The sequence below is a fragment of the Monodelphis domestica genome, chromosome 3, assembly GCF_027887165.1.
Source record: "Monodelphis domestica isolate mMonDom1 chromosome 3, mMonDom1.pri, whole genome shotgun sequence".
Lineage (NCBI taxonomy): Eukaryota > Metazoa > Chordata > Mammalia > Didelphimorphia > Didelphidae > Monodelphis > Monodelphis domestica.
The window spans coordinates 101,749,057-101,775,649 of record NC_077229.1 but is presented as its reverse complement, the minus strand read 5'-3'; the positions used below and the strand labels follow the sequence as shown (position 1 = coordinate 101,775,649).

General features: G+C 44.3%; 1 protein-coding gene across 3 annotated transcripts in view; it reads left to right on the top strand.

The window, feature by feature from the left end:
* The first annotated feature begins 4,013 nt into the window (after positions 1-4,013).
* The window catches only part of LOC103106059 (microtubule-actin cross-linking factor 1, isoforms 6/7-like), a 105,658-nt gene continuing 83,078 nt past the window's right edge, over positions 4,014-26,593 (top strand). For 2 of the 3 annotated variants that reach the window (XM_007488707.3, XM_007488706.3), the window contains exons 1-6: positions 4,014-4,415; positions 21,101-21,162; positions 21,267-21,375; positions 23,089-23,460; positions 23,572-23,724; positions 26,211-26,368. In XM_007488707.3, coding sequence (XP_007488769.2) covers positions 4,386-4,415; positions 21,101-21,162; positions 21,267-21,375; positions 23,089-23,460; positions 23,572-23,724; positions 26,211-26,368 — 884 coding nt within the window. In that variant the 5' untranslated portion in view covers positions 4,014-4,385. Of the gene's footprint in view, positions 4,416-21,100; positions 21,163-21,266; positions 21,376-22,015; positions 22,499-23,088; positions 23,461-23,571; positions 23,725-26,210; positions 26,369-26,593 lie in introns of those variants that run through there. The other variant, XM_007488709.3, reaches the window with a different exon arrangement.

Sequence of the window (26,593 nt, the reverse complement as noted above, 5' to 3'; positions counted from 1 at the left end):
ATCCCTTTTGTTGACAGATGAAGAAACAGACTCAAGGAGAGGTATGGTAATTGGTTGAGAGGTCCAGTGCTCTTTCCACTATTCCACCATGCATCCTCTAATATCCCTTTCAGAATGTATTCAAAGATTTTATTAGTATTCAAAGCTGAACTTGCCAACTTGCTTAAAGAACCTATCTTCTTCCTCCTCTGGAAATATTTGCTTAATCTGGTCCTGGAGCTCTCAAGGAGATTTTTGAAACAGAGCTTGTCTGGGTCAAATGAACTCATTGAGGGCAACTGATTTCAGTCAATAAACACATATTAAGGGTCTCCTTATTTTATTTATTAAGTGCCAAGCATTGTAGGCAAAAGACAATCCTTGTCCTCAAATTGCTCACAGTTTAATGGAGGGAAACCACAAGCAAACACATGCATACATATAAGTTGTATACAGGATGAATAGGAAATAATTAACAGAAAGAAGACACTAGAATTAAAAGGGGATGGGAAAGGCTTCCTGGAGTAGTGAGATTTTAGGTGGGACTTGAAGGAAGCCAGGAAATAGAGGTGAGGAAGGAGAACATTCCAGGCTTAAGGGATAGTCAGAGAAAATGCCCAGAGCTGAGAGATGGGAGTGTCTTGTTTGTGGAACAGCCAAGAGGCCAGTGTCACTAGATAGAAGAGAATGTGCCTGGGAGTAAGGCATAAGAAAACCAGAAAGGTAGGAGAAGGCTAGGCTCTGGAGGGCTTTGAATGCTAGCCTGAAGATTTTGTATTTGAATCCGCAAGCAATAGGAAGCCACTAAGTAAGGGAGTGCCTTGATTGGACCATTTCTTGTGATCTCCTCACTTATTTTGGCTTCCCTCTTCCTGTTACCTATTTTTGTATTGTATTTGCTAATGCCAAGATTGTTTTCCTGGTGGGGAGGGGGGGGGGATGAGCAGCATTAAAACAAGAGTTGAACAATCTTGTCTGTTCTTCATCATTTACTATCATTATCTCCTCCACTGCTGAAAGAGTCCTTCTTTAATCTCCCAACTGTCTCCAACATGCCTTTAAAAATACTTTAGAATTCTTGACATTCATCGGTAGTTTCTGCCTGTTCTGACCTTTAACATCCCTGACACTGCTGTTACAGGCCTCTATCTTTCAGTGGTCTGTCCTTGCTTCCATCTTCTAGACATGATGTTTCCAAAATCTAAGATGGTTAAGTGAGTTCCTTGGTGCATCCATGTTGATCTCTAAGCCGTTCCCTCTCTTTTTCTACCAGGGGAATCAATTATACAAGGCTCTGATTCATTCTTGAGAACTTTCCATTTCTCTTGGGCCATTTTCCCTTTTAGAATTTTAATCATGGGATTTTTCTAGCCTTTCTTTGAGTCAGCATGGGGAATTCCACCCCAGAGACTCTTTTTTAAAAGTTATTGGGAATTCCCCTCTCCGTCTCCTTTTGTTCCCTGGGAGAAAAATTTTCCAGGGTCTAATCATTATGTATTTACAACAGAGAGATCTTTTCCATATACAGTAAAGATAAAAAGGAGCAAGCACATATTCCTCTTCTTAAAAGGATGTCTCCTTTTAAGGTCAGTCTTCTCGTTCTCATCACCTGAGGGGTACCTGTCAAGGGCTACATTTTTCTTTTTGGATAGAGCAACACTTGGATTCTCAGAGAGAGCATGTTCTTGGGCCTCATCCTTGAATGTATTCCTTTCTCCATAAAAGCCACTTCCCTCTGTCATGGGCACTCAGAGGGGAGTTAGGATGGCTCATGGAAGGTGATGCCAAGACAAAGTTGAAAGGGAACTCAGGAGCCCAGAACTACCTGGAAGAATGCACTATACAATATTGTAGATGGTCAGGTGTATTCTATTATAGTCTTCGTTCACGTGGAGACCTCAGGTCAAGTGGAAACCCACCTTAACTGTCTGTGAGACTCTACTGAAGTGAGACAGCCTGTGGTTGGAATCCCTAGAAAAGGCCCCCCAGTGACACCACAAACCTTTAAGGAAGATCCTTCACAATTAGCTTGGTTCCCTGCGCCTTCCTCATTTGTGCAAGTGAAGTCCAATAGCACTGATCTTTGATTTAGTTAGTTTCAGTCCAGACCTAGGATTTCATCTGTCTGTGGGATTACCATCGTCAGCACTCCTTCCATTGATATTTGTAGCCCACATTCATAATTCACTTTAAGTTTTGCAAAGTGCTTTACAAAACATGATCCCAATTTGGTTACCATAACAATCCAGAGAGAGAGATGCTCTCATCATCCCCCCCTTTTTTTTTAAACCCTTACCTTCTAAATTAGAATCAATACTGTGTATTGGTTCTAAGGCAGAAGAGTGGTAAGGGATAGGCAATGGGGGTTAAGTGACTTGCCCAGGGTCACACAGCTAGGAAGTATCTGAGGGCAGATTTAAACCCAGGACCTCCCATCTCTAGACCTGGCTCTCAATTCACTGAGCCACTTTTTGCAGATGCAATATTTATGTCAGTTTTGGCCTCTCCTTTAAACCTGAAAGAAAGTATAGCCATCACATCAGTTAAGATAATTATAAAAATAACTAGCATTTATATAGCACCTTAAGGTTTGCAAAGTGCTTTGCAAATTAATTTTTATCCTCACGGCAACCTTGTCGGAAGTAGGTGCTTTCATCATTCCCGTTTTATAGATAAGGAAATTGAAGCAGCCAGAGGTTAAGTGACCTGCTTGGGGTCACACAGTTAGCAAGTGTCTGAGGCTAGATTCAAACTCAGATCCTCCTCTGCACACTATTCACTGTGTCACCTAATTGCCTCTAAGATCTGAACAAGTGAATAGGAATAAGTCAGTGTACAAAATGAGACAGTTGGTATAAAATGGATTGTGTTAGACTTGCAGTCAGGAAAACCCAAGTTCAGATCCTATCTTGGATATTCACTAGTTGGCAAATGGTAGGCCCTTAATAAAATGTTTTTTCCTGTGTTACGGTGGGCAAATCACTCAATGTTTCTCTGCCTCACCGTCCTCATCTGTGAAATGGGATTGATAATAGCTCTGTCTCAGTGGTGCTGTGAGGTTCAAATGAAAAGAAACTTAAGGAGAGCACTTTGCAAACCTTAAGGTGCTCTAGCCATGTCCATCCCACCATCATCATTATCCTTATTATTAATGACCATCTTCATTGCCGTCATGGATCTGGCCACCAGATGGCTGTCAAAGCCTGAGCTGCTCTCACTTAAACCTTAATGGCCACAAGCCCCTTTTCTTTTTCTCTTTTGTGGCCCCAAAGCAGCATTTACCTCTTGTCTGCAGAAGCTGCTCCTTCCTGAGTTCACTCTCTAGGGTTGATTCAGAAAGTGTTAAAAAGACAGAAAATGCTACAGTTATCTTGGTGCCGCCTTCATCTCTTCTTTTCACTTTTTCACTCTCTTTTACAGAAGAAAGTTCCCATAATCTGCTCTGTTCAGCTCCCTTTTGGAAGGGCCTAGGCCCGTTGGGAGAGGCTTTTTTTAAACCTTTACCTTCTATCTTTGTATCACTTCTAAGATAGAAAAATGGCAAAGATCAGGCAATGGGGTTAAGTGACTTGCCCAGGGTCACACAGTGAGAAAGTATCTGAGATTAGATTTGAACCCAAGTCCTCCCAACTCCAGGTCTTATGCTCTATCCACTGGGCTACCTAGCTACTTCACCATAGGAGACAGTGAAATAAAGGGTCCTTGGTATACATTTCAGATGAGAAAACTGAGGCTCAGAGAAAGTAAGCAACTTGCCCTGGGTCCCATACCTGGTAAATGTCTGATGTGAGTTTTGAATCTAGATCTCCCTGACTCCAAATCTAGTCCCTTTGATATGCAAAGGCAACTTAGGGGAAATTTAAAGTCTTGGAGAATTGCCAGGCAGCACTTAAAGTTTAGGTCGTATGTACAATAAGAGTCAGAAAGACTTGGATTCAAGTCTCTGGACTCCAAGGCCAGCCCTCTACTTAGTATTACGTTCTGACTCAGTAATATAATAACAATAATAGCCAATATTTATAGATGGCGCTAAGGCTTGCAAAGTGTTTGATGGGCACTATCTCATTTGACCCTCATAACCAACTTCTAGGGCTACTATTCTCTCCATTTTTCAGATGAGAAAATGGAGCTTCAGAGAGGTAAAATGAGTCACACAGCCAGGAAGTGTTGGAAATAGAATTCAAGCCACGTCTTCCTTATTCCAAGTCCTGTACTCAGGAATAAGTCACATATGTGATTTGTAGCCAGTGGCTGGAAGCTTCTAGTTTCTAGAAAAAAAAGAGAAGACAGCTTGGAGGTCCAGCTCACGTGAGCTGCCCACAGTTACTCCAGATCACAGAAAGGGAGAATGGTTTGGCCGGTGTGACTCTCCACCCATCTTCCTTTTCATCTCTCTCCAGGAAAACATGGCTGTAAAATGGACCCACCTTTCAGAGGTATGTTTTTCTAAGTCTCATCCCTTGTCCTTCCTCAAGCCACGGGAACATTTTGACCTTGTTAGTTTCCAGCTTTTAGTTTCAACAAAAATAATGTTTACAACTTCTCATGTTTGAACCGAAGGCCACAGGCTCCCTGCCTTCTGTAGCTTTGAAGGCTCTGCCAGAGAGAGGTCAGCCCTCACAAGAGGTTTGGGCACTTTCTGTCTTGGGATGGGGCCAGCTGGACCTCTGCAATTCTATTGGGTTCAATCCTGTTTTATTCAATAAGTATCTGTCAGGCACCTACTAGTTGCTAGGCACTGTGCTGGGGGAGAGGAGTCAGATGAGGCCACAGAAAATACAAAAATGGAAAGAGAGAGAGAGAGAGAGAGAAACAGACACAGAGAGGAAGGAGAAAGGAGAAAGGAGAAAAGAGAGAGAGAGACAGAGAGACAGAGACAGAGAGACAGAGAGAGAGAAAGGAGAAAAGAGAGAGAGACAGAGAGAGAGAGAAAGGAGAAAAGAGAGAGAGAGAGAGAAAGGAGAAAAGAGAGAGAGACAGAGAGAGAGAGAGAGGAAAAAAGAGAGAGAGAGACAGAGAAAGGAGAAAAGAGAGAGAGACAGAGAGAGACAGAGAGAGAGAGAGAGAAAGGAGAAGAGAGAGAGAGAGAGAGAGGGAGAGAGAAAAGAGAGACAGAGAGAGACAGAGAGACAGAGAGACAGAGAGAGAGAGAGAGAGAGAAAAGAGAGAGAGAGACAGAGAGAGAGAGAAAGGAGAAGAGAGAGAGAGAGAGAGAGAGAGAGAGAGAGAGAGAGAGGGAGAGAGAAAAGAGAGACAGAGAGAGACAGAGAGACAGAGAGAGAGAGAGAGAGAGGGAGAGAAAAAAAAGAGAGAGAGAGAGACAGAGAGACAGAGAGAGAGAGAGAGAGAAAGGAGAAAAGAGAGAGAGATAGAGAGAGAGAGAGGGAGAGAGAAAAGAGAGAGAGAGAGAGAGAAAGGAGAAAAGAGAGAGAGAGAGGGAGAGAGAAAAGAGAGAGAGAGAGACAGAGAGACAGAGAGAGAGAGAGAGAAAGGAGAAGAGAGAGAGAGAGAGAGAGGGAGGGAGAGAGAAAAGAGAGAGAGAGAGAGAGAGAGAGAGAGAGAGAGAAAGGAGAAGAGAGAGAGAGAGAGAGAGAGAGAGAGAGAGAGAGAGAGAGAGAGAGAGAGAGAGAGAGAGAGAGAGAGAGAGAGAGAGAGAGAGAGAGAGAGAGAGAGAGAGAGAGAGTAGTGTTTGTCCTCAAGGACCTAACAAATTATCAGGACAATGAAATAAGTTCATAGGGCAAGTCAAACAGATCTGAGGATCATTTTCAGCTGTTGGAATCATGGAATGATTCCAGGGAGGAGGGGCTGTCTGAGCTGGGTCTTGAAGTAAGAAAAGGATGTCAACAGGAAGATAAAGGGATGTGGGTCCTTTTAGGCAGCATGATTGAATGGGAAGAATACCACCAGCTCTGCATTCAGAAGAACCAGGAACAAATCCCACCCCTTCTGCTTACTTCCTGTGTGACCTTGGGCAGGTCTCCTTAATTAAGCTTCTCTGGGCCTTGGTTTTATTACCTATAAAATGGGAGCCTTGAATTATGGGGCATTGAGGTCCCTTCCTGCTCTAGACCTATGATCCTATGGTCCTGGGCAGTGTATTAATTAGTTTCTGCAAATGCGGGTGGCAGATGTCAGGTGATACTGACAAACATTGGGGGGGGGGTCCCAAAGGGGTGAGTAGAATGAGATGTGGTGAGAAGGATGACACGAGTCAGGAGGACCACTGAAGCTGGTAGCAAGCAGAGGTGAGGTTTATTGATCATAGCTAGTATTTTATAGAGAAAGTAATATAGGCTAAGGGATTAGGTAAGCTTTTTACATGGACAATAGTTAGTAATGATTTACAATCTTAGTACAATGACTTAGTTTACCTCGACGAGAAGCTTAGATAGAGTTTTCTATAGGATAAGAAATCACAGGTAAATATATAACCATCTAGTCCAGATTGTCAGGAAAATATTTGCTTCAGTGGGTGGAATAAGGCCAGCCAGTTGTTGCCAAGTACAGCAAGGAGGGGTGGAAAGGAGGGATGGGGGGGGGGCTCATGTGAGGAGTGCTACATGATTGATTCTGGCCAGATCATGGCTTTGATTTTATTGGGGTCCACTCTCCCTGCTGGGGGCTACAGGCAGATGACGATGAGTCCTATTCAGGAAAAGGTTAGCTTAGTTTGGCAGAAAAGTAAAGACTCTATTAAGGGAGTAGTACTAAATAGTTCTGGAAAGGTAGGTTGGAAGCAGACTATGGAAGTTCTTGTATGTCAGACATAAGTAGTTTATATTTTATCTGATGAGGCAATGGGAAGCCACTGAAGGTCTTTGAGCAGGTGAGTGATTTGATCAGAACTGCATTAAGAAGATAATGATTTGAAGGATGGAGTGGAGGGGGAAAAGCCAATTAAGAGCCTATTATACTAGGTCAGATGAGACTGATGATGAGCTAGTGTAAATAGAGAGGAGGGTGAAGGAAGGGGAAAATGAGGAAAACAACGTGGAGGTAGAATTGATAACATTCAACAACAACTGTATGTAGGTGAGAGAAAGGGAAGAGTTGGGGATGATTTTTTGATGCCCCATTTTTTTCTGGGCTCATCCTTTCCCCCCCTTGGGTTTCTCATAGTTGTAGCACCCCATCATGCTTTGGACTTTTGTGTTAGTCTCTCCAGACAAGCTGTCAAGGTTCAAGATTCTTTGTGGGTCTAAATCTACTCAAAACTATAGCTCACAAATTGCCACCAGCCACAAGACTCAGTTTAAAGCAAAAGCATTTGATGAATTAGTGTGATGAGGAAATCCAGAAACATATCTGGCCCAGATGTATGTGTGGAGCAGCACGCAGTGAGGGACACGCTTCACTTGGGCCCCAGCACATTTGCTCATCCTTGCCATGCATCAGGACAGTCTGAATCTTCTGGTGATGTCATCCTGCTGCTCCTGCTGGACCTATTCCCTTCGGGTCTCCTATAGCATGAAGTCCCTGCCAAGTCTCTGCTCTGCTAGTCTCATGGGCACTGCCAGGTGCTGGTCTTGTGGTCACTGTTAGGTGTTGCTCTGCTGAGCGCGTCTTAACCCTTTCTCCTTCTAGTTTGTCTTCAGCTAGAGGAAGTCCTTAGTGGAGATGCTGCTTCTTCCATACAAAAAGGGCAAGCTCTACCGCCTCTCTTTTAGCTTAGAGCCCCAAAGCTTAAACTTTGTTTTTTTTTTAGGGAAGCAGACCCTTTATCAACCCAGAGAAAACTGCCAGTTGCTCCCCCTCACAGTGCCATCAGGAAAATTTGTCTGATCCTAGAGCCTTTTTCTCTACAGAAGAGTTTTCACTTTGCAAATCCAAGCTTCCTGAGAACACCAAACAGCCAGCTAGCTGAGCCTCTGCATCTTATCCATCTTCTGAGATTCCAAAGTGTAAATTCACAAGCAAACAAGGCTCTTGCCTAAACCCCAGAAGAGATGGGTAAGAGATATGGGGTAGGACTTGGGTTTCATTACGTAAAATAGTGATCATTTAAAGGAAACTACTCTCTCCCAAGTTACCGGTGAGCTCCTAATTGTCATATCCAATGTCATATCCAGTATTTCTTCATCCCCTTCCTTCTTGACCTGTATGCTCTTTTGACACTGTCAATCCTCTTCTCCTGGATACTCTCTTCTCTCCAGATTTCTGAGACAGTCCTCTCTCCTGGTTTTCCTCCTACTTAACTGATTTCCTTTTGATCTCTTTTTCTTTTGCTATCTCATATTTTTTTTTTTTGGTGTGTGTGTGTTTTTAAAGCAATATCTTGAGAAGGGGGCCAAAGGCTTCATTAGACTGCTAAAGGGTTCTATAATATCAAAGACAGTTAAGAACCCTTTAGTTAGCCTCATGCTTCAGAGAGTGGTTGTCTCTGGGTTTCATATTCAGGCTCTTTTTCTAGCTTTATATCCAGGCCTCTGTCTAACGATGGGAGCCCTCCAGGGCTTTGTCATAGGCCCCCTTCTCTTCTCCATTTCTACTATTTCTCTTGGTGATCTCATCAGCTCCTAGGGATTCAATAATCATCTCTATACTTATGATTGTAAAATCTATGTATCCAGCCCAAACCACTCTCCTGACCTCCAGACTCACATCTCAAAGTAGATGTTGTTCTGTCTGCCAATAAACAGTTATTAAGTGTTTACTAGATGCCTAAGTGCCAGGGATGCAAAGGAAGGGAAAGGACAAACTCTGCTTTCAAGACATAAAGTCTAATGGGAGAGATGATTTATAAATAATTATGTACAAATAAACTACATCCAGGGCAAATTGGAGAGGAAAGGCACTAGTGTTCAGGGAGAATCAGGAAAAATTTTAGTTGGGATTTGAGGGTAGCCAGATGTGAAACAATGAGATGGAGATAAGGAAAAGGCCTGAGGGACAGCTAATGAAAATGCCCAAGGGCAACTAGGTTGCTCAGTGGTTTGAAAGCTAGGCCCAGAGATGGGAGGTCCTGGGTTCAAATTTGTCTTCAGACACTTCCTAGCCATGTGACCCTGGTCAAGTCGATTAACCTCCATTGCTTAGTCCTTACCCCTCTTCTGCCTTAGAACCAATACATAGTATTGATTCTAAGGGTTTACAAAAAGAAAGAAGGAAAGAAAATGCCCAGAGTAGGAGAGTCCTGTGCAAGGAACAGCAAGGAGGCCAGTGTTACTGGACTGCAGAGTAAGACAGGAAGTATAAGGTGTAAGAAGACTAGAAAGGTAGGGGCAGGGGAATCCAGGTTATGGATTTTGAATTCTAGGGGGTTTATTGCCAAAAGTGATAGGGAGTCACTGGAGTTTATTAAGTATGGGAATTTAATGTGGTCCAACCTGCACTTCAGGAAGATCACTTTGACAACTGAGTGGTGGCAGATGGCCTGGAGTGGGCAGAAATGTGAGGCAGAGGGCCTAATCATGAAACTATTGCAATTATCTAGGTGGGAGCCAGAGGGGGTCCTGCACCAGGATGATGACAGTGTCAGAGGAGAAAAAGTAGCATTTGTGAAAGATGTTGCAAAAGAAATTGAACACATCCAAAGCTGAACTCATCATCCTTCTCCTCAATCTTTCCTCTCTCCCTTCAGAACTCTTAAGGGAACCACAATCATCTCAGTCACCCTGGCCTGCAACCTAGATGTTATCCTTGACTCCTCTCTCTCTGTCTGTGTCTCTGTGTCTCTGTGTCTCTCTCTCTGCCTGCCTCTGTAGCTAATCTACTGCTAAGTGCTGCCATTTTACTTTTGTAACATCTCTCACATATGCTCCCCTTCTCTCCTCTGACATAACCATCAGTCCAGTGCAGATCCTCATCATCTCACACCTTGATTATTGCAATACCTTTTGCTTTGTTCTCCCCTCTCCAACCATCCTCTATAGCTGTCAAATGGATCTTCCTTTGCACAGGTCTGACCATGTTATCTCCCTATTCAATAAGCTCTTGTGGCTCCCTATTACCTCTAGGATCTAACAAAATCCTCTCTTCAAAGCTCTTCATAACCTACCCTCCTTCTGGTCTTCTTTTTTAAAGCCTTACCTTCCATCTTGGAATCAATACTGTGTATTGGTTCCAAGGCAGAAGAGTCTTGCAATCTTCTTAGACTTTACACTTCCTCCTCCCTCATATTCAGCAACCCGGTGACCCTGACCTCCTTACTATGTTCTTTGTATGACATACTCCATCTGTAGATCTTGGGTCATTTTCCCTGGCTGCCTCTCATTCCTGGAATGTTCTCCCTCCTTATCTCCATTGCCTGGCTTCTCTGGCTTCCTTCAAGTCCCAGTTAAAATCTGACCTTCTACAGGAAATATTTTTCTGACCCCCTCAATGCTAGTGCCTTCCCTCTTCCGGATCTCCTACTTCTCCAGTATATATTTTCTTTGTACATAGTTGTTTGCATGTTGCCTCCCCCATTATAATGTGAGCCCCTCGAGGGAAAAGGCTGTTCTTTCTGTCTTTGCCTTTCTTTAATGTTCTCAAGACTCAGTGCAGGGCCTGTCACATAGAAGATGTTTGATAATTGCATATTGACTGATTGATAATGATAGAGCTTTTAATGCCTTTTGTGTCTGCTGTTTCTGGAAATAAGCCCCTCACACTTGGTTTGGACACCCACCTTGTAAGAAAAGAAAACAAATGAAGCAAAACAGTGCAGTGCCAGGTCTCTGACAATTTCTAGCAGCATTCTTCCCTGGTAGTCCTCCCCACGTCCTGTGTGATCATTCTTGTATGTGCATTCTTTGCATGCTCCAGAAATGCCTCAGGTTGTCTCCTCTGAACTTTTGCTCAAGCCTTAGGGGTCCTGGCAGATCCCATGGATGAAGGTGTGGTTCTAAAAGTCTCTGTTCCTGCCAAGGCCAACAATTCCCTAAGTAGACTGGTCAGAATGGATTTTTGGCAAGGAAATCATAGTCATCTTCAGAAAAGCGTTTCTCCCTTACTTAACACCTTAGTAAGTATAGGGACTTTCTGGCTTCTGATTGGCTAGTCTCATAAATGGGATTGAGATAAGATCTGGGATTCCATTGATTTGGGGAACTCCAAGATGAGGAAACTCCATGTACCAATATAGGTCGACACTCTCTTTACAACTTGTAGCGCTGCAACTTAAAATCATAAAGAACTACCCAGAGCAAGGAGAAATTCAATGGTTTGGCCAAGGTGCCCAGTGTCAGAGTCAGGCCTGGAGCCAAGTTGGCTTGGTTCTAAGGCCAGCTCTCTGTCTACTACACCGCACTATCTAGTTCTATATATCTGGGGTGAAATGGCTAATCATTGGATTTGGCATTGCTTCTTTTTCACCTATTTCTTTCCCAGGAATAAAAAGTCCATACACACAAGATCCTAAGGCTTGTGACCACTTACTCTTTCCAAGTACGAAGCACAAGTTGATAATGCTTTCTCTTTAGCGCATCAAACCCAAGTCTCACACTTCTTATGGACATCTGCTGCCATCTTGGGCTAGTAGGCTCTTTCTTACCAGCTCAGGTATCCTTACTAGAGCCAAGTGTCCAGAGCTATCATAAATGTTGTCATCTGCATTGGATAACCCCAGTTCCTGGAATCATATGTGAAACTGGTGACAATTCAGTCCTATCTTCTATTGCACAGCTCCAACTTCTGCCCTTCCCTCGATAAGAAGTCTTCTAGGAAATTGAGTCTCTGTGAGTCCTTTACTTCTCCCTTGCAAATCTTTCCCTTACTTGTTGATTTGGATCAATTCTAATATACCCTCATCATGGAATTGTTCTTTTTTTTTTTAACCCTTACTTTCCATCTTAGAATCAGTACTGTGTATTGGCTCCAAGGCAGAAGAGCAGTAAGGGCTAGCCAGAGGGGATTATGTGACTTGCCCAGGGTCACACCACTAGGAAGTATCTGAGGCCAGATTTAGGACCTCCTATCTCTAGACCTTGCTTTCAATCCACTTATCCACCTAGATAATCCCATGGAATTGTTCTTGTCACCAGTTGTAAAAGGACAACCAAGGCACAGAGAACTAATTCAACACAACAAAATTCATGAACACTAATGCTTGCCACACTCTCTAATAGAAGTTACAGACCTACAGCTGCCATTTCCCTTGATAAAGGTTCCTTCATCTCTCTGCATGTCAAAGATTGCTTTCACTCCTTCAGAGAGTATCATTCTAGCCTTAGATTCACATGGCCTATGGGAAGAGGCACTTCCATTGATCCATTGTTCAGCATAAGACACCCTTCACCTTCAACCTTCACTTGTTCAGTTGTTTCAGTCATGTCTGACTCTTCACGATCCCATTTGTGGTTTTCTCAGCAAAGGTAAGTGGAATGGTTTGCCATTTCCTCCTCTAGCTCATTTTATAGATGAGGAAACTGAGGCAAACAAGGTGAAGTGACTTATCCAGGTTCACAAAACTAGTAAGTATCTGAGACCTCTTGGAACTCAGGGAGATGAATCTTCCTGACTCCAGGCCCAGCACTCTCTGTTGTGCCATCAAGCTGTCCTTCAATCTTCATAGATGTTTTTGAATATAATGGGAGAATCTCTCTCTTCTCCTCACCATATATTAACATGTATATATACACATGCAACATATTATATGTACTACATATTATGTATATTATTTATTATTATATATTATAGGGAACTATTATATATTATTGTTACTATGACTGTACATTACTATACTACTAGTACTACTAGCAGGTACGGTACTATGTTTGGCAGAGGGTATAAAAAGAAAAAAATGAAAACAACTCCTGCTCTTAAGAAGCATCCTATGGGAGAGATGCAAAGATGAACACAGATAGGTAAACCCAAAGTAAATGGCAGTGGGACATTGGGGCATCCATCCAAGAAGATGGTGGTGGTCTTTGAGCTGAGCCTTAATGGAGCTGGGGATGCATTCTAGCCACTTGAAACAATGGGAACAAAGATGGAGACACAGGAGATGGACTTTCATGTACAGGAATGAAAGTAAACCAATCCAATTAGAAGAGAGAGTATATATACCAAGGGGAAATTAGTCTGAGAAGCAGGCTGTAGTGGTTTGGAACCAGACTGGGAAGGGCTTCGATGCCAAACAAAGGAATTCGTGTGTTCTCCTGGAGGCAAGATGCAGCCATTGACGTTTCTCAGATTTGTGTTTATGGAATACAAATAAGGAAGCCCTATGGAAGATGCGGTGGAGAAAGGAGAGGTTAGATGCAGCAAGACCAATGAGTAGATTATTGCAATAAACTGAGGCAAGAGATGGTGAGTACCTGAGCTAGTTGTCATGTGGGTGGACAGATGGAAGAAATGTTGTGGAGACAGATTTGACAAGACTTCCCAATTAATTGGGTATGAATGTAGGACAGATGTTCTCTTTTTCATAAGAACACCTGCAGTAGCCCCTGGCAGTAGAAATGGAAGGGCAGGCAGGCAAAAGGCAGGCAGGTAGAGTAGGAAGACACTACTAAGAGGATTATAGACTTAAAGGAGTTGGAATGGACCTAAGAGAACATCAGATCCAATTCCCTCATTTTACCGATGAGACAATGGAGGCTCAGAGAGTTAGAGAGATTCGTCCATGTGGATAGTTAGTTGCAGAACCAGCATTCAAAGCTAAACACTAATTCTGAATTCACTGCTTTTCCCATATTACTACTTGTAGAAGTATTTTTTGGGGAGGAGAAGGTAGAGTTGGCAGCTACGTGGCACAGTGGATAAAGTGAACTCAGGAAGACCAGTTCAAATCCTCTTGCTAGCTGTGGGACTCTGGGCAAGTCAATTAATCTGTCTGCCTCAGTTTCTTCAATTGTAAAATGGGGATAATAAGGGTATCTACCTACTTCCCAGTGTTGTGAGTATCAAATGAGATGACATATTATAAAGTGCTTTGCAAACTCCGAAGCACTATATAAATGGTTATTATTTTTAGAAATGAGCAAGTAGGCTGAAAAGAGAAGTGTGCTCTTTAAGACTAAATTCCAGTGCTTTCCATCTTTTAATTATTTCCGATTTATCATAGTTTTGAATATATTTGCTTCCACATCATCTCTCCCATTAAATTGTAAATTCCTTGAGGGCAAGGATTGTCTCTTTTTGTATTTCCAGTGCTTAGCATAGTGTCTGGCACACAGTAGGTGCTTAATAAGTGCTTATTGAGTAATTGACTTATGGAAGAAAGCCTTAAGCAAAAACCAGCAGGCACCTTCAGCACCAAGAAATTGAGAGACCTAGCCAGTAGCTCTGGATTACCCCCTAGTGTCTGATTTAGAGAATGCACCGAGTGTTGGGGATGTACCTTGAGGAATGCGTGGGACAGATAGCATGAAGAATGTAATACCAATCAACCAGAAGCTAAAGAATGGCTATGCAGGGATCAAGGCCCAGTGGAAACTAGATAATATCGATTTGTAGCACATCTGTCCTATAAGAGTAGTGTTACTTCCTCAGGAGTCATTTAGTAGCCATGCCAGTGCCAAGAGTCCAGTGAAAGAGATAGGAAGGTCTATAGCTGTGTTGGTAAACCTATGGCACATATGTCACATGCCAGAGGGAGCTGCTTCCCTCCCTGTCTCCATGTCTCTCTTATCATTTGCCCTTCTGCCCAGGAATCCAATGGGAGTGCTTCCTCCTTCCCCTGTCTGGGGTAAGGAGAGGGTTCACATGTTACATGAGGATTAAAGTTTGGGCACTTGGTCTCTAAAAGATTCACCATCACTGGTCTATAGGAAGGAACCCATAGAAGGGAAAGATCCCTCTGGGAGGTCAGGAACAGTCTCTTAGAGAAGGTAGAACACTTTGAAGGATGAAGAGAATTTTCACAAAAGAGGCTCAAGGAGATAAGACTGTACAAAATGAGTTCAGGAGTCAGGGAACAGACCACCTGGACTGAAGCATAGAATATAAGAAGAGTAAGAGTTAAACTGGAAAGGCAGGTTGGCACCAGATCACAGAGGGTACTGAATGACAGGATCAGTCCTTTGAATTTTATTTTCTTTATAATGAAGAACTAGTAAATTTTTTTTGAACAAGATATGTGCAATATGAAAAGAACTGTGGTTTTTTAGGAAGTATGGTTTATTGTTAGCATATGAGATGAAATTGAGGGAGGATTAGGATCAGGGACATCTGTTAGAGATTATTGCAATAGTCCAGTGGATGCATAATAAGGATTTAGAGACAACATGGTGCAGTAGAAAGGGCATTGACTCTGTCACAAGACAACTTGGCTTCAAATCCTTACCTCTGGTACTTACTGCATGTACAACTTTGGTCAACACTAAGCACTAATTATTATGTATAAGACATTATGCTAGGAGCTAGAGATACAAAGACAAAAATGAAACAAATAACCTCTTGATCTTAGTATCTTTGTCTGAGTTTTCCTTCCTAAGATTATCTTACAAAGATATTCTGTATCTTATATTTATAGATTTATTTGAATCTTGTCTCCCCCACTGGAGGATGAACTTTAGAACAAAGATTCTTTTTGTCTTTTTTTTGTATCTCTGGGGTTTAGCACATTGCTTGGTATGTATATAGTAGGCATTAATAAATGTTTCTTGATTGATTGATCCATAAAATGAAAGGGCTGGACTAAGTGATGTGGCATTTAAAAGAGTTGTCTGCCATAAACTGTAACATTTAAAAGAGTGGGAGACATAAAATGTAAGAGTTATGAGGTTGTAAACTGTAGTGATTAAAATAGTGGAAGATATAAATTGTGATAGATATAAGAGTGGGTGAGTAAATTTGTGACCGCAGAAAATATGTTTTCACTACAGTGTCTTGTTTTAAATCAAAATATAAGGTGGTCGCCAGGGAAATATTCCCAATTATGAATATACCCAAATCAACTGGGTTTATAGAGAATTTAATTAATAATACAATGAGGAATTAAAGAAGGAGAGAGAAAAAGGAAATAAATGAGAAAAGAATAGGTCGGCCCAGGCAGCTCTGGCCAACCCAGGCCTAAGCCCCAAGATAGAAACCAGTCAGTCCTTAATCACTCACCATAAGATTTGTCCAAGCAAGGATTCAGAGGGACAGAGTCTCCCCAGAGGGAGTTTCAGCCAGAGTCAGCCTCCCTTGAGAGACCTCCTTAGAGATTTCCTCCAAGAGATTCTTTCTCAAGAGACCCTCCTTAGAGCTTGTCCCTCAAGAGACTCTTCCTTCTCAAGAGATCATCCTTTTTCTTATATAGGTTTTCTCCTATGTCACCTCCCCTAAGTTCTTCCATCTACCAATTACAGTAGATGGTTTCCAAAGGACAGCCCATTCTGAATTCACAGCTGAGTCGACTAATCCCTTTAGTAAGTTTGAACCAGAAAAAACACAGCTGAGTGGACTAATCCTTTTAGTAAGTTTGAACCAGAAAAAACTTCTGAATAAGTTTTCACCTCTTTGGTCCTTGTAAATTCACAAGTTGCCTGACCTTTATAGGTACTTAGCACCCTATTGTATTAATTCTAAAAATAGGCATGGCTTAAGTATGGGTGTAAACATTTCTCATTGTTCAGCAAGGAGTTTTCTCCCCTAAAGCAGTCCTAAGTACTGGTGGAGTAGAGGTCCTCCCATTTCTGATCCAAGTAGAGTTTTCACATTTAAATGGGGAATGTTCCCAGTAGGGAATTATTCCAATGGAGAATTCCCCAATGGGGAAATTTTTAACATTCACAAGTCTGAGAAATTTCAAGATTCACAGTGACCTCTGAGATACTTTTTAATTGCAGGTCTAAGATACCATGATCTTGTTGCTTAGGGACTTGGGTGATAGTATCTGAAATGATAAAGAGAAAATAGAATCCAAGATATCAGGGAAGGAATTGCCAGGGTTTGGCATGTAGGAGGTAAAGGAGAAGGGAGCTAAAGATAATTCTGAGATTTCAAGTCTAGTTGAGGAGGAGCCTGGCAATAACTAACAGGAAAAGGGATGTCAGGAGAAAATATTGATTTGAGCAGGGTGGGGAGGCAATGAATTTCTTTTGAGACATATTGAGTTTGAGCTTCTAGCTAGACTCCCAAATGGAGGAATCAAGTAGGCAATGGAAGCCTAGAACTCAGGGAAGAGACTAGGGCTGGATTTCTTACTACCACCTCTCTTTCCTGCCCTCCTTCCTTCCTAACCCAGAAGAAGAGGTACCCTTTACTTCTGGCTAATTCACATCCAAGGCAGTTAGATGGGACAGGCCTAGAAGATCTGATTCAAGTTCAGCCTTAGGCATTTACTAGTTGTGTGGCTCTATCTCCTTCAGCATTCTCATCTACAAAACTATGTAGAATCTAGCTATGATTATTAGCTATACCTAATGTTCTTGGCTCCATTACTTCCTACACCCTCCAAAATTTTGCTCTAACAGTCAAACTTATGTCTTATGTTGCTGGGAGCCATCAAAGACCACACTGTTTGACAAGGTCCAAGTGGAAACCAGGGACTGCAAAGCAGCCCCCAGGAAGGATGGAAACACCCACTGAACACCCCCAAGTGATTTTCCTTATTAACATCCCCTTATTATTGGAATTGCTATGATTATGATTCTTATTTAGTCCCAGGAAAAATAGATGAGAGCAACATGCTTGCAGGGTTAATACAGATGTCTCACTCTATCCCCCCAGGATATTACCAGGAGAGCCCACTTACAAAATTAAACCTAAGGATTTTTATATACCCACTTAGATAGGACCCTCTTTTCTAAGCATAAAAACTTCTGGCAAATCTGTGCTCTGAATTCCCTAACCTATATCTGGGTCATGTTGATTCTACTCTCTGATACTGCATTTAGCATCAATGTTTCATTGACTATCTCCCTAGGCTTCCTGTCTGTTGTTAGGTTCCATGGAAACATGTATGTTGAGAATGAAACTGTGTGCCAAGTAGATATGTGATCATGAGGGTATAAAATAAAGCCAGGCCTCAGCCAAGGCAGAGCAGTTTATCCTGTGAAACCTGTGCTATGGGTTGAATGCGAAAGCTGTGTCCCACCCATCACTTTGCTGACACCATCCCACCTCCAAGACCCCATCCCATGTGGGAGGCTGGCCCACCCCACAGCATTATGTATCTTCAGTTTCTCCCCTTATATGGGCTCTGTTCCATCTGCCCACAAACATACTCAAGAATCTTTAGTCCTCAAGAAATCCCCCCATACCCTTTTGGTTTATCTCTCTTCTCCTCTTCAGAGCAAAACTCCAAACTACAACTGACACTTCAACTTTGTCATCACTCATTCTCCCTTTAACCCTTTTTAATCTGATTTTAATCCCTCCTACCACTCTCCTGAAATTTACCTCTCCAAGGTTACCAATGACTTCTTCACTGCCAAATACAATAGATTTTAAATCAATCCTCATCTTTAACCTGTCTTCAGCATTGACATAGTAGACTCTCTTTCTAGATGCTCTCTCTTTTCTTGGCTCCTGAGATACCACATGCTCTGGGTTTTCCTCCTGCCTCCTTCCTTCAATGATTCCTCATCCTTTCCCTGGTCCCTATAACATTTGTCCAAACGTTGTCTGAGTTTTTGTCTTGAGTCCTCTTTTCTACTTTTAATGTTCAGTCCTTTGGAAATCTCATTGACTCCAAAGACTTCAATAGTCAGTCCTGGATAGATGACTTTCAAATCTGTTTCCAACCCTGATCTCTTCCAAGTCTTATAAATGACTGACCTTCAACTTATTGTCCAGGAATTTTAGTTGCTTCTTTGCCTCTGGGCCCAATTCTTTCATTTTTATCAATGTTTAAATTTTTCTTGATTGCTCAACCTGAACCCAAAGCATGACTCTGCGGAAGACACTAACCTAACCTATAAGGTTTCTGAGATTGCTTGGCTCCCTGAGCTCAGAGATTTGCTGTACGTTTTGTCCAATTACTTTTCTCCTTCTGTTGCCTCTATAATGACTGGACACCCAAGTCCAATATTCACTCTATCTGCCTTCTTTCCCCATCTCTAACAATCTAGACCAGTAGTGGCAAACTCAACAAAAGAAAAAGGGATTATTAAACTATACATAAGGATCCCCATAGGGTACATATTATCTTAGAAAACTAGTCATGTCTATATATTTATTTCATTTTGCTAAATATTTACCAATTACATTTTAATCTTGTTGGGGCCATGCTCAGGAGTGTTGGGGTTACAGTGTGGCCTGAGGGCTATGTGCTTGATGTCTGCTTTAGACTATAAACTTCTGGAGTTTATGACCAAGGGGATGGAGAGGGGCCTTACCAGTTTTCCTGTGGGCACAATTTCCACAAGAGAATAGGAAAATTCTATAATAATACATCAGGGGAAGTTATATGATACACAGATTTAAAAAGAAAACCTTCTACTTCCAGACTAAGAGACCCTAAAACTTCCTTAGTGAAAGTATCCAAGTTAGAAGCTGAGAGAGAGAGGGTTCTCCCTCATTTTGCAATAACAACTCCTTCCTGGCTCCAGAAAGGAATGATATTCTAAGGGTGGACATTATGGACAGGCCTCCCAGTCTCCCCAAAATAATAATCATAGACACAGAGATGGAAAGGACCTTGGGGGCCATCTAACCTAACCTTTGTCCAAACAAGACATCTCCAATAAGTTGGCCACCTTTTTTTTGAAGACCCCAGGCAGCCTATTACATGTTAGGATAATTCTAATTGTTAGGAGGTTTCCCCCCCCTGATATCATACCTAAAAATGCCTCTCAGCTTCTCCATCCCCAACCATTACCAACTGAACAGATGAACCCCAAATTCCCCAAGACCTTCCTTTCCTTAAAGTGACTCAAACTCAACCACCTTTGTGAAGGTTCTCGTTACAACCTCTCTAGGCTCCTAGTGGATCTTTCCACTTCCAATTCCCTAATCCATACTCCATACTGTTGCCAAGGTCATCCTTCTTGCATAAATGTCACACAATTTCCTTTACTCAAAACCGTACAGTGACCCTAGGTTCTCTTAAAGAAAGTTCAAACTTCTTTTCCTGGCATTCAAGGTTCTCCACAAACTGGCATTTCTCAGTTTTCCCAGCCTTATCTCATACTGCCTCTCTGTCTCCTGGACATAGTTGAAGTTTCCTGGCCTCTGTCTCATTGTCTGTTGCTTGCTTCTTCCTGGATCTGGATTATTTTCTTTCTCTCCTTCACACATAGGATCCTTACCCATCCTTTAAAATCGAATTTGAATATCACCTTCTCTAGGAACCTTTCCAGGTTCATCTCCCTCTCTTAGAGCTTTGCACCTTCTTGGTGCATTATTTTGTACTGCTTATCAGTTGTCAACGAAGAGAGTGACTCTTCTAATCTCCAGAAGCCTCTCCCAGTAAGTATATCACACCCTCCTTCAGAGGATGGAACTGAGGACCTTCAGCTTTTGAGACAGACAAGCTGCCTACTGCACCAAAGAGTCACTCAGTTTAGGCTTGGGCTTAGTCCCCATCTGAAGTGGATTGTTAAACCTGAGATTCCCGTCAGGGTGGATCTCACAGGAACAGGGTCAAACCTGAGGCTTTCACCTTCAAGCTAAATAAACTGGGGATCACTAAATCTTTCTAAGCTACAAGTTTAGAGACTTCTAGATTCCACATTGACACAGTCAATAAGCATTTATTAAGGGCCTACTATGTGCCAGACTCTGTGCTAATCACAGAATTCTGTTTGTACATGTCATATCCCCCTAATGGAATGAGAGCTCTTTGAGTGCACATGCTATATCTCAAATTTATATGGTCTCTCTCACCTAACTGGGGCTCTCTCCTACCCAAATACTTTACAAATGTTTGTTGAATTGAATGGCAGCCATCTCCCCAGTGGAGTCTATGGAGTAGTCTTGATCACTAAGGGGAGCCAATCAGAGAGAGGAGGGGCAGGGAGAGAAGGAGGAAGAGAGAAAGGCAGAGAGAAGAGGAGAAAAACAAACTTGCAATAAGGGGTCAGAAGGAGACTAGTGAAGAAAACAGAGGTAGGAGGAAAACGAAGAAAGTTCAGAGAGTGTTAAAGGGGAAGAGATTATCTAGAAGAAGGTGTCATCATGAATTGTCTGTGTTACGAGAAGTCAGGGAGGCTGGGGTCTAAGAAGCTACATGTGATGAGGGAGACTTGGCCCCAAGGAAGGGCCCACTAGGCAGAGATGGAGGCCACTGCCTGATTTTTTTCTCATAGTCTTGCTCCTTTGTCAGATGTCTGCTCCCGTGGAGATCCAGAGCTCTGGGTGCAGCTCGCCACTGCCTTCAGCAGACAGGTAATGCCACTGGGGCAGGTGCCCAAGCTGGGAGGACAGGAGAAGGGGTAAGGGCTGTGGATGCTGTCCACACGCTTTTGCCTCACTCTCTCTGCCCCTCTCAGGCCCTGGACTCAAAGCGAGTGGCAGGCCTGGTACCTGGACGTGAGAGCCCAGGTCCTGTCCCTGCGTTGTGGGCTAGAAGCGTTGGAACAGCAGCTACCTCAGCCTCCGGTGAGTCCTCGGAGGACCTCCCGACCAACCTGCACTCCATGAGCCCTTACCATTCCCTTGGACTGGAGCCTCTAAGATCCCTTCTCTGTCTAAATCTATGAGCCTATGATCCTCCCTGATGAGTCCCTGTTTCCCCGCCCCCCCAGCTCAGACTAGCGTCCAGTCCGGTGAAGTCCTTTAGCTCCTCCTCCCCATCTTCCACTCTGTTGCTTCTAATTTCTCCAGTTTCCCCTCCTATCCAAGACAAGGGTCTCCCCACACCTCTCCAGTCTGCTTAGCTTGGCTCTTTGGGGTCCTGTCCTCAAAGAGTAAAGCAGCCCCTGGGTGGCTTACCGGGGAAGCTGCTTTGCTTACCCTCCCTAGACCTCCCCTTCTTATCTCCTTCCTGGCTACTCCCCCTCCCCCACACCCCCCAACTGGCTGGCATCCCCCTCCCTTCCCTTCTTTGCCCTGCCGGCTTGCGAGGCTGAGGCCCCTTGGCGGGTTTCCCAGGAAACGGGCTGGCTGGAGGGGAGTTGGGAAAGAGTTAAGGGGCTGGTCTGTTGTGTGCTGGGGATGGGGGTGGGGGGTCAGGGTTGGGGAAGGGGTCAGGGGAGGAGGGGGTGGGAGGGGCGGGGCTCCATCTGGCGGGCTGCACCTTAGGAAACACTGAGCCAAGATAGCTGGACAGACAGACTGATCGTCGGCTGGAAGGCTGGTGGGAGACTACATTGCTGTGGGCTAGTGGGGCTCAGGGGGCTGAAGGGGAAAGCCAAACCAGGCTGGGCAAGGAGTAGAAAGTCCTTATTGGGCAGGCGGGCAGGAGGGCCTGAGCAAGGGTGGCTACACTGGCCCAGGAAGAGTGGGGCCCCAGGTTCTAAGCTCTGGCTTCCCTCAGCCTGGCCCTGGGCCGTTTGGCCGGGCCCCATTACCCACTGGCCCTCTTGGGAGGGTCTAGAGATCGTCAGCCCTCCTCCATGTACCCACCTCTTAACGGTCAGTCGGCCTGCTTGCCCACGTGGCCACCTGTCAGCTTTGCTGTGCAGGAGGTAGAAAAAAGGGACTGGGCTCTGGGGGTCGAGGGTTCTTGGAGTGACAGAGACTACTATCCTGCCCTGAGACGCCTCCTTTTTGAAGTCCTCTGGTAGGTTCTGTAGTCCTCTGGGGCCTCCCCGCCTGGGAGCTGGGGGAAGTGGAATCAGTGCAGAAAAGGGGGCTGGACAGGATGGGATGGGATGGGAGAGAAGCCTGGGGGGAAAGTGAACCTAAGCCAGTCCTGGGAGAAGAGTGCCACTGGGGAATGGGGGGCTGAGAGACAGATGTGGAAGGAGGGAGAGAGCTTGAGAAACTGGAGAAATAAGGGGAATCAGGGTTGACTTGCCTTGCTGTTTCCTCTGCAGGTACCCAGAGTGCCCCTCTGTGCCTCCTCCGGCAGGGGTTGAGAAGTGTCCTAACTGCCTGGGGGGCGGGGAACAAGGGGAGGGAAGATTTTTGACCAGGTCATGCCTGTGAGGGAATGTTTAGGTGCACTCAGGAACTATGGTCTTGTGCTTAGAACCCAGCATGTTTCCCATGTCTGCTCTTAGGGTGTTTTTGGATATCTGTTCTGTTGCCCTTGCTGCTCCACTATCTGGGGAGATGGGTGGGAGAAGCTTTTGGTGTGCTGGTGTCTCCCCACCCATTCCCCAGGTCTCAGCCCCATAGCTTAGCATTCACTTTGCTGTTGTGTCATAGGCTGGATCTTATACCCCACTTAAGACTGCCATGGGGAACCCAGCATCCAGACCCAGCTGTCTGGGGGAGAAGGGCCATCGCTCAGAGGAGTTTCTGAAGGGCCAAGGGGGCAGCAGTGGGCCAGGACCAGGGCCTGAACCTGGGGCTGGCCTCTGCCACCCCCCAGCCCCACCACCTCCTGCCACCCCCCTCTCGCCAGGGAGCTCATGGGCCTGGCGGGCCCATAGCACTCGGGAGGTGACAGAAGTAACAGAGGTCACAGAAACAGTGGTGACAGAAATTGTGGAAGTTACACGATACCCAGGGGGCAGGCAGCCCACAGTCACCCGAACAGTGACCATGCTGAGTGAGAGTGCCGGACCACTTGCCTCGGTGAGCATTGCTCTTGGGGAACTTGGGATGGGGTGGGGGTATATGCAGAGTGGGTATTATTGTCCTTTGGGACATTTGGGGTTTAGGTAACTGTTCCTGACCCTTTCTTAGGCACCCCAGTGGGCAGCTCTCCCTCCCACTGAACCTCCTGAGCCCCCTGCTGCCCTCCAGAGCTGGTTGGATGACATGGAAGAACTACAGGCAGGTCAGGGCCCCCCAGCAGCTGAAGTCAAGGTAGCCAATGCCCAGCTGCAGGAGCAAAAGGTAGGAAATCAAGGGCACAGAGGGCAAGGGAGGGGAAGACATGGTGCCCAAGAGGAGTGTGGGAAAAGAAAGAAGTTGTGCATTTGTGGGCTCTCAGACTTGTAATTTACATGTTCTGGGCCCAGGAACCATGGAAGGAGATTATAGATGCCCCCCCCCCTTAGGTAAACATGGTCCCATTTATCCATCCACCTCCTTGGAATGGTGGTAGGAAGGCAACTTTTTACTGTAATCCATTCATTTGTTCATTCATTCAACACATGTGTAGAGCCTTATACTGGGAACTGGGTAAGCATTGAGAGGGAGAGGCAGGCAGGGATGAATAAGTTAAGACATGTCCCTGTACTTGAGAGGTGATGAGAGTCTGGACAGGGTGGTAGCACAGAAATGGGAATGAGGGAATGAAACTGGGAAACTTTGAGACAAGGCAACACTAGTGAGACTGTTGGGGGATAAGGAAGAAGGCGGGGACAAAAATGGATAACCTGAAGGTTTGATGACTAGTACTGCCAGTTAGTAGAGAGAGAAAAGATAGACCAAAGAACAGATTGTTGTTTTGGGGATGGAGTAGAGCTAGAGGAGATCAGAGGAATTAGTACTGAAAAGAACTCTAGAGACCACTAGGTCCAAACCTTTCATTTTACAAACGAAGAAACTGAGGTTCAGAGGAATGGAAGAGACTTTTCCAGGGTCAAACAGAAATTGAGTTTTGTTTGGAACTATAAACAATCATATAACAAATTGGAGCCATGATCTTTTGTCTGCCACTGAGTTCCTAGATTAGTCACATATCTTATCATCCTTAGGACTAGGAGAACCCACTGTCTTCTCTGGTTGCATCATGGTTCCTTAAAGCAGGAAATTGAAATAAGACAAACACAGTCCAAAGTAATGTGTTCAGAGGTTTAGCCCAAGGTCAATGACATTTGCAGTTATTCCCAGACGTTGTGCTGTGTTTCCCGAGTGTCTTCCTGATTTTTCTTTCTCTCTTTTTAATGTCCTGGTCCCTGAGCTACCCACTTCCTTTTTCTGCCATTCCCTACCCTCCAAGCCCCAGTCATCCACCAGCCTGGAAGATTGGCACCTCCTCTCTCTCAATCACCCCTCCTCCTCTGGCCACATAATCAGTGCTTCAATTTTGACCTTCCTCCTTTTTCTCCAAGTATGTTGGTCTGCTCTCCCACCTGTCTGGCAACAACAGCAAATTTCTGAAATCCAGCACCATGGACAAAGTCCCAGACATCCACATTGAGTCTGAGGATAGCCAGGAGGTAGAAAAATGTCTAGCAGGCAGTTGAAAAATGTGGCTCTGGAGACTAGGGGGTGGGGGAGTGTGTGTAAAAATATCTCCTATTTTTTGTTTGGAGGATTAAATAAAATCAAATATGTAAAATGCTATAGTAAATGCCAGCTATTGTTTCCTCAGTTGTAAAATTGAGGGATCTCCAATGATCCTACTACCTCCATGGGTAGGATTAGACGACTCCTTAAGGACAGCTCTTTTCATTTGTGGACAATACTAAATTCTAAAGGAAGTTTATTACCTATGTTGATCCAAATTCTGCCTCTCTTTACCTCCAATCTTCTCCCTGTGGCAGGGAAGTGGGAGTTGAAGCTATGGGAATGGATGAACTCTCAGAGGGAAAGAGAGTGAAGAAGGGGAAGGACTGAGGACAGAGTCTTATGGAATGCAGAAATTTAGGGCCAAGTGGTAGGAGGAATAGAGACAGATGAAGGAGACTTTCTCTTATCTCTGGACTACTGCTCCTAACAGAGTAGGACAAAACCGAGAAGAGAGTGGAGCCTGTAGTTGAGGAAGGGTAAAGAGTAACAAGAAGGATTTTTCAGGGATATTTGGTGATAAGGTCCTTAGAGGCTTTGGAAGGAGTAGAGGTTTGTTTCTGTGGCAAGTAGGGAACAATTAGAAATCAGATTGTAAGGGGTTGAGGAATGAGTGAGTAAAGTAAAGGGAATGAGTAGAGATAAGGCCAGAAATCTAGCAATGAAGGAGAGAGATGGAGCAATAACTTGGGGTTGTCACAAAGACCTGGGAAGATTTTTCATCCATTCATTAATTCGACAAGTATTTATTAAGTAACTATTGTGAAGTGAATATTGCTCTAGTCATTGAGGATGGTTTTCATGCAATGAGAAGGTTATGAAGCGAGGGAGAGATTGAAGATATAAGAGATGAATGGAGAAGGCAGGAGGGGATCAGCTCAAGAACACAAAAAAGGTATGACTCTTCCTCTGAAACAAAAGAGAAGGAGGAGAAACTAGGTAGAGTTATAAAGTTCTAAAATAATGGAGAGAGGAGGGTCCCATCAGACAGTTCCCCAACCCCATCCCTACCTCCTTGGAGAAGCTAAGTAGGACTCAGCTCATTCACAAACCTGCTCAGCCCCCATGGGAGGGAACTTCCTGAAGGCTGAGCAGAGACTCCATCTCTGCCCTCAACTTGGGATTGTCCACCATGGTTGCCCCAGCTCCTGAAAAGGCTTCTAGAGGAGGGCAGGCCCCGCATGGAGAGGCTCCTACAGGACACTCGGGAACAGCCAGCTGAAGGAGGCCAAGGTGAGGAGAGTGAAACCCTCACAAGGCTCCAGAAACAGTGGGACCAGTTGACAGACAAGGCAGAGGCCAGGTGAGGGGCTTGAGGGAGGTCGGACTGAGGTTGGGAGCCTGATGGGTGGTTAGTTAAGAACTAAGGGAAGTATGATGCGGTGAAGGTCAGTGACTGAGACCAGAGGAAGCATGCTATGTATGGGGTGGCTAAGGCTGGGGGAAGGGGGAGTATCTGAAATAAGGAAATGTTAATGTGAGGTAAGGAAAATGGACTCGTGGTGAGAGGGAGAGATTGAGGAAGAGG